General features: G+C 42.6%; 1 protein-coding gene across 2 annotated transcripts in view; it reads left to right on the top strand.

Annotated features, from left to right (window-relative positions):
- Positions 1–1,408: 1,408 nt before the first annotated feature.
- Positions 1,409–7,540, top strand: part of PSMA5 (proteasome 20S subunit alpha 5) — a 29,721-nt gene continuing 23,589 nt past the window's right edge. Inside the window, exons 1-2 of one of the 2 annotated variants that reach the window (XM_017499255.2) lie at positions 1,409–1,560; positions 5,532–5,598. In XM_017499255.2, coding sequence (XP_017354744.1) covers positions 1,532–1,560; positions 5,532–5,598 — 96 coding nt within the window. In that variant the 5' untranslated portion in view covers positions 1,409–1,531. The remainder of the gene's footprint in view (positions 1,561–5,531; positions 5,599–7,540) is intronic. The other variant, XM_017499256.2, reaches the window with a different exon arrangement.

Raw genomic sequence — 7,540 nt, 5'->3', positions numbered from 1 at the left:
GTGGGAAAACAGATGTTGGTTAATACCCCAAAGACATATTTTTACATTTCCTGTACTTTTGAAATGCCTGGGTGACTTACAAACCTAATCTAGGACCAAGAATAAACTTTACTGGAGAGATACAGGCCTTGAGAGGTTAAGGACTTGACTAATGGTATCACGTTAATAACTGGAAATGAGATGCTGCCATTTCCCTTTCAGGCATATACTACCTGACAAATGACTTATTTCCAGCTTTATTAAGGTATAAGTGACAAATATAAATTGTTCGTATTTATGGTATACAACATGACGTTTTGACATACATTTATATATACACACACACACTGCAAATAATTAAGTCAAGCTAATCAACATATCCATCAACTCACATACTTACTTTCCCGTGGTAAGTACATTTAAGGTGTACCCTCTTCGCAATTTCAAGCACACAATACATGATTAACTATAGAACTCATTCACCTTGTCAAACTGAAACTTTGTATAATTTGACCAACAATTTCCCTATGTCCCCCACCTCCGCGCCAAGACTTCTTGCCTTTCTTTAACAAATACTTCAATTACAGTGTTATTATAAAGCTGTGAAGTTGCTCCTCCGACCTTATTGAAGGGAAGCAAGTAGCGCCGAAAAAGAACGTTTTTTTGTTTTTGTTTTTTTTGGATAGGGTTTGGCTGTTGCCCAGGCTGGAGTGCAACAGCACGATCTGGGCTCACAAAAAACTTATTTTTCACAAATAACAGAAAAAGTAGAGAATGTTTTGAAGTCGGGATCGTGAACTCTAGGTTATTTAGGTTTGAAACCTGTGCTGGGGGAGGGGTGCAAGAAAGAGCTGGTAAAATTACCTTAACCATATGGAAACTTGACTTTCTTATATACTAACCCCTCGTCCCCCGCTTTTCTCAATAAACGAGGCAAACTGGCTGAAGCTAAAGGGACTCGCCCGCGGCACTGGCTCAGACCCACAATAGCGGACCTATTACCGCCCAAAGTCCTGGAGCCCTCGACCCGGCACGTAGAAGACCGCGCGAGAGCCCTAAGAGAGGGAATCCTGAGAAGGGCCGGCAGCTGGAGGCCGCGCAGGAAACGGGACCAATATCCTCTAGCTGAGATTACGGGAGCCGGCGAGGGACTTATCAAGTCAGGGTTTAGACAACTCAGCTCGGCGTGCAAGCTCTTCCAATTGCCAGTCTTGGGGCGGGCTCACACCTTCTCTAAAATGCGAACTCACCACTCGCCTTCGGTTCCGATCTTCCTTAGCAACCACTCGCGATTTAAAGCGGAAGTACCTCACTGGTCCTCCTCCTCCTCCGGACCAACCACGCCCTGGCGAAGAAGCGCGTTAGCCCAGTCACCTCTGCGGGAACTACTATCAGCCAATAATGAGCAGGCACAGGAGGGCGGGCTAAAGAGGTCGCGGGCGCACGCGCGGTTGGTCCTTGGTGCTGTGGCGGTGTGGGTGACTTGGGTGCCGGTGGAGTCGTGCTGGTCCTCAGAATCCCCGCGTAGCCGCTGCCTCTTCCTTCCCTCGCAATGTTTCTCACTCGGTCTGAGTACGACAGGTCCGTGCGGTGGGGGGACGTCGGGTCGGAATTATGGTGGGCAGGCCGGGCACCTGGCGGCGCGGCCTGGGTTCTGCCCCGTCATGGGGCGTCCCAGGAACCCGAGACTGGCTGGACCTGGGGATTTCTTGCCCTACCCAGGCGCCCGCCGTGGTTCCCCTAGCTGGACTTGGGCACATCGGCGGCACTTGTCCTACCACCGAGTCTCCCCCTGGGTCCTAACTCGGTGCGGAAGCGAGAAGCTCCGGTTTGTGCTTGGTAAAGAAGGCTTGAGGAGCCGAAACTCCTAACTTGAACCAGGAGAAGGCCAGGGGTCACCCCTTGCCTCATTCATCTTTTCGTGCTTAGTATGACTGCCTTAAAAAAAAAAAAAGTTAAACGTGCCTCCTGGAACAAAAAGCAACTGGCTTGTAGTAGGGTATGCTGCGGTGTATGAAGCACGAAGGCAGTCGTAGCTTTGGCCGGATATATTGTCTAGAGTCTGATTTTATAGGAACTGGAACTTAGAATGGTTTTCAAGAGATTTCTTATCATGCTGATTCCAATTGACCTAAATTTTTCTGACTTTTAAAAAGTTTAAAGCAAGTTTCACTCACAATATAAAGTTGTGCATATTTATGCTGTAGACATTTTTTACTTTCAGTTTCCGTTTTCATCAGTTAAGTTTTCACATAGCTGTTAAGTTTTTATTAAAGCCAGGGAAGGCAGACATTTTCTTTGTAATAAGTGGCGTGAGAAGCTGCATTTCCTGTCAAGTATATGCTGATCCTGTCAAAGTTTTACCACCTGCAGTTACCTCTTTTTCATCTTTTTTACTGACTCATAGAAGATGTGTTGACATATGTTTTGACATATTTTCCCACTGTCTATAAAGTGACTGTTGGTCGATATTTAACTTCCAGAATATTGAAGAGAATCATCTTCGGGTGACAATTTTGAGTAAGGGTGTGTATGATGGAAATTGTTATCCTTATCAGAAAGCATTTATTAAATTTTGTGGCCGTTTATTTAACATATGTATTGACTGCTTTGTTACTCATTTTTCTGTCTTCCCAAGACCGCCTAAAATACATCCCTTTTTGTTCTCTTAGTTAATGTGCTTGAGTGCTTGCTGTGAACAGGGCACTGTTCTAGGTGCTGGTGCTACAGCAGTGGACAAAATCAAGCTCCTTGCTCTCGTATACGAGACTCTCTTAAAGAATTGTTTACAGGCATAGTGGTTGATGCCTGTAATCCCAGCACTTTGGGAAGCCGAGGTAGGATTGCCTGAGCTCAGGAGTTGGAGACCGGCCTGGGCAACATAGCGAGACCTCGTCTCTACTAAACATTAAAAAAAAATTAGCAGCGCATGGTGGCGCTGACCTCGTCTCAAAAAAAAAAACCAAAACAGAATTGTTTACGGAAGTAACTGTAGTGTGAGTCAGAAATATATTAATGCCATTAGAGAAATTCAAGTCAGTACCGTGGAAGTTTTGATGAGAGATTGCATTCAATATGAGAGGATCATGGAAAACTTCACAAAGGAGCTGACATTTAAACTGGGTCTTTAACTGGGCGTGATGGCGCGCACCTGTAGTCCCAGCTACTCAGAACGCTGAGGCAGAAGAATCGCTTGAACCCGGGAGGCCGAGGTTGCAGTCAGCCAAGGTTGCAGTCAGCCAAGATTGCGTCACTGCACTCTAGCCTGTGTGACAGAGCGAGACTCCGTCTCAAAAAAAAAAAAAAAAAATCTAAAAAAAAAAAAAAAAAAAAAAGACCACAAAAAAGAACTGGGTCTCTTGAAAGAGTAGGAATTTAATAAAGACAGTGAGATCAATAGTTGTGAGTTGGAGAATATGGGATAAATGAAGGAGGGGCAATGGAAAAACAATGCATGTTTGGGAAAAGTCCAGTCTGACTGGCACATATGATACTTGTATGGGAACAGCGGGAGATAATGGGAAAAACAGCATGCTGCTAGATATTGAATGGCTTTAATATGAGGTTAAGGAGTTTGGGTCCTATTTCTGTAGACAACTGCTTGCTGTTAAATAATACTTGTGTCTCACAGAGATTAATTGTCTGCATTAGGGGAAAGTGAGTCAATACCTGTCAGGAGCCTAGGAGGCTATTACAATAGTAGGTGAAAGGTAATGAGGCATTGAGAAGGAAGAGTGATGTGTTACTGTGGAGGAGGAATTGATATGAATTAGTATGACTTAGCATATAGTTGGATATGGGAAAAGGTGGGGAGGAATGAGTCAGATCATTCAGAAATTCCTATCTTGGGAAAACGGGAAGATTGGAGGTATTTTAAAATAAAACTGAAATAGGAATGGCAGGAGATGAAGTCAATTTTGCAAGGTGGCTGGATATAAAGAGATAGTATTTCAAATTGGAAAATGTTACGTGTTAAGTGCTAATGGAATATCCAAGTGGAAATGTTCAGCAAGCATTTAAATTGTTAGGAAAGAGGTAAAACTGGTAATAGAGATTTGGAAGTAACTGGTGCTTAGCACTCTGTAGCCCAGGCTAGAGTGCAGTGGTGCCATCTCGGCTCACTAGCAACCTCCGCCGCCTGGGTTCAAGTGATTCTCATGCCTCAGCCTCCCAAGTAGCTGGGATTATAGGCACCTGCCACCACACCCCAGCTAATTTTTGTATTTTTAGTAGAGACAGGGTTTCACCATATTGGCCAGCCTGGTCTTGAATTCCTGACCTCAGGTGATCTGTCCTCCTCAGCTTCCCAAAGTGGTGGGATTACAGGTGTGAGCCACCACAGCCAGCCTAGAGCACTACTACTTGTCATGTTACCTGTTACAAAGTCCAGACTCCATAAACCAAGGATTGCAACCATCTCATTCATTTATTCAGACATTTTTTTTTTTTTGAGACGGAGTTTCGCTCTTGTTACCCAGGCTGGAGTGCAATGGCGCGATCTCGGTTCATCGCAACCTCCGCCTCCCGGGTTCAGGCAATTCTCCTGCCCCAGCCTCCTGAGTCACTGGGATTACAGGCACGCGCCACCATACCCAGCTAATTTTTTGTATTTTTAGTAGAGACGGGGTTTCACCATGTTGACCAGGATGGTCTCGATCTCTTGACCTCGTGATCCACCCGTCTCGGCTTCCCAAAGTGCTAGGGTTATAGGCGTGAGCCACCGCGCCTGGCCTATTCAGACATTTTTTGTATCCATTGTGTGCTCAAAGCTTTTATAGCTGAGACCATGATTGGTGCCTCTTCTCCATAGGGATTTCTAGCAAGGAAAGGTGGAAAGTGTTAAGTGTTAAGGGGAAGTGTTTTAGAGAGAAAAGCCGTCTGGCATGTAATTTATATAAATATCGAGTGATGAACTAGGTTAGACATAGGAACTACATTTATCTCAGTCTGTTGTTAAGATAATAATAGTAATTCACACAAATAAGTAGAGAAATGTACCTGTGGCCGACTTCTACTAAAAAGTAATAATTGTGTTTTGTAGAGATTGTTTGAATTAAGGGAAAAACACAACCTGCTCCAAAAGACAGTACCTGTTAGGAGACTATTAAAATAGTTAAGTGAAAGGTAATGAGGGCACTGAGAATGGAAGGAAGAGTGATAACCCCAAATATTAACATCACATACATGTTATGGGAAGAGGATAAGAAAAAATGCACATTTTCTTGGAAATTGGCTGTTAGTTTTGGGGCATGAACTTACCAAGGGAATTGGTAAGTCGATGCAGCATTGATCCAGGTTGATTCAGGATTGAGGCAGAAAAGTCACTTGCTCTCATTTCATCAGTTTGAGAAGACTTTCTGGGAGTGGGGCAGAAGTGTTCTATATATAGGTCCCATTCCCTTGAGAAACTAATGTACAAAAAAAGCTACAGATTGTTGTGGGCGAAGTAGAGAATAATGACAGCATGCATATTCTGTAGCTATCTTAGCTTGAATTCAGGTCTATGTGACTAGCTTTTATGAGAATAATTAATAATTTTTTTTAAATTATAGGGGTGTGAATACTTTTTCTCCTGAAGGAAGATTATTTCAAGTGGAGTATGCCATTGAGGCTATCAAGGTATAGTAGCAAGTAGCATAGTTCCTGAAATTTCATGCTGGCAGAACCTACCTTGGAGTAAATGTGGTTTAACCATTCCTTTAGAAAATGTTCTTATATCCCTTTAAGCAACCACTATTAACTATTTTCATAACAGTTTCAATCCTATTCCTAATATCTATTTTTAAACTTTTTGAGCAGTTAACTGCTTCATAATTACCTAAATAGCTTTTTCTCAGTGGGGGTGGCGGGACATATTTGTGCTTTAGATCCTCTTAGCTATAAAGAAGAATGCAGAAGTCCAGAATTAGCACCTGTATTTATTTTTTATGTTTTGTTTTCTTGAGCAAATCATGACTCTGACCACCTTTGTTTTCTTGTTGGTAAAGACACCTAAGGGACTAAATAAGAGATTTGTTTTAGTTTTTTTAGAGACAGGGTTTCACTCTATCACCCACACTGGAGTACAGTGACACCATCTTAACTCACTGCAGCTTCCAGCTCCTGGGCTCAAGCTTTCCTCCCACCTTAACCTCCCTAGCAGCTAGGATACAGATGTGTGCACCATGCCTGGCTAATTTTTTAATTTTTTTTATTTGATAGAGATGTGGTCTTGTTATGTTGCCCAAGTTGGCCTTAAACTCTTGGGCTCAAGCGATCCCCCTGCCTCAGCCTCCCAAAGAGTTGAGATTTATAGGTGTCAACCACCACACCTGGCCTGGCCTGGATAATTATTTGTTGTGGAGGGCCATCTTGTACATTTTGGGATGTTTATAAATATTCCTAGATACTACCCATTAGATACCAGTAGCACTTACTCTTTCAGTTGTGGCAACCAAAAATGTCTCCAAACTTTGCCAACTGTCTGGTGGGGACAAAAGGGCCCCCAATTGAGAATCACTCTTCTAAATAAAATTTAAAAGTATATATAAATTTTGTCTTACTCTGTTCCGTTGGGGATTCAGGATCAGTATACTATACATAAAACAATTAGAGAACAACTAAGTGCTGAATTACGTTTTTTGGCAATGGTTTCTGATTATATATTGGTTTGACTTTTAAGGTATACATGCATGTAGTTTCAGAGTCAAAAGGCAAAGTAGTTCTATAAGCCTTATAACAAAAACAGCATCTCTTGAGCCCTGCATCGTCCGTGTTCAGCTTTTCAGAGGCAACCCTTTAAATTCTTTCAGCTGGTAATGTTCTAGGCATGTCTCTACATATCTCTACAACACAGATTTGTGGTTTTTTTGTTAGGCATTATCCATGGACTTTTTATTATGAAAGATGAAGATTTTTGCCCCAACCCCACATCCCTACTCCGCATCACACACAGTTGTCTTTTGAGGTGGGGATGGATGACCCTCTCCAGATATATCTTGAATAGCGTAATTTTGTTAGATCTTTAGTCAACAGTTACATTAGTATGACTGTAAATGCTTTTCACAGCTGAGCCATTTTGTGTTTTATAATTGTTTTTCTGTTTCTGCACAATATTGTTTTTCTTGGAGTTAATAATTCTCTTTTTAAAAATATTTGCATAATTTAGGATGATCAGTAATGCATTCCAAAGTCTCGGCAGGTTACATGTATCCTCTCAAAACATTCAGCCAAATTAAGTGTCCTATTAAGGATTACTTTTTTTTTTTTTTCCTTGAGATGCATGCCTGTCTCAGCTCACTGCAGCATCAAGCTCCCAGGCTCAAGTGATCCTCCAGCGTCAGCCCCCAATGTAGTCAGGACTGCAGGCATCCACCACTGTGCCCATCTAACTTTTTGTATTTTTTGCAGAGATGGGGTTTCACCATGTTGCACAGGCTGGTCTTGAGCTCTTGAGCTCAAGTAATACGCCCACTTAGGCCTCCCAAAGTGCTAGGATTACAGGTATGAGTCACTGTGACCCATTAAGGATTCTTAATGAAATCTTGGAGACTTCTGACCTGCTCCAGTCTGGACTGGTTAT

Source organism: Cebus imitator, unplaced genomic scaffold, assembly GCF_001604975.1.
Source record: "Cebus imitator isolate Cc_AM_T3 unplaced genomic scaffold, Cebus_imitator-1.0 Scaffold256, whole genome shotgun sequence".
In the NCBI taxonomy this organism is placed as follows: domain Eukaryota; kingdom Metazoa; phylum Chordata; class Mammalia; order Primates; family Cebidae; genus Cebus; species Cebus imitator.
The sequence above is the reverse complement of the archived record's forward strand: the minus strand, read 5'-3'. Positions and strand labels throughout refer to the sequence as shown.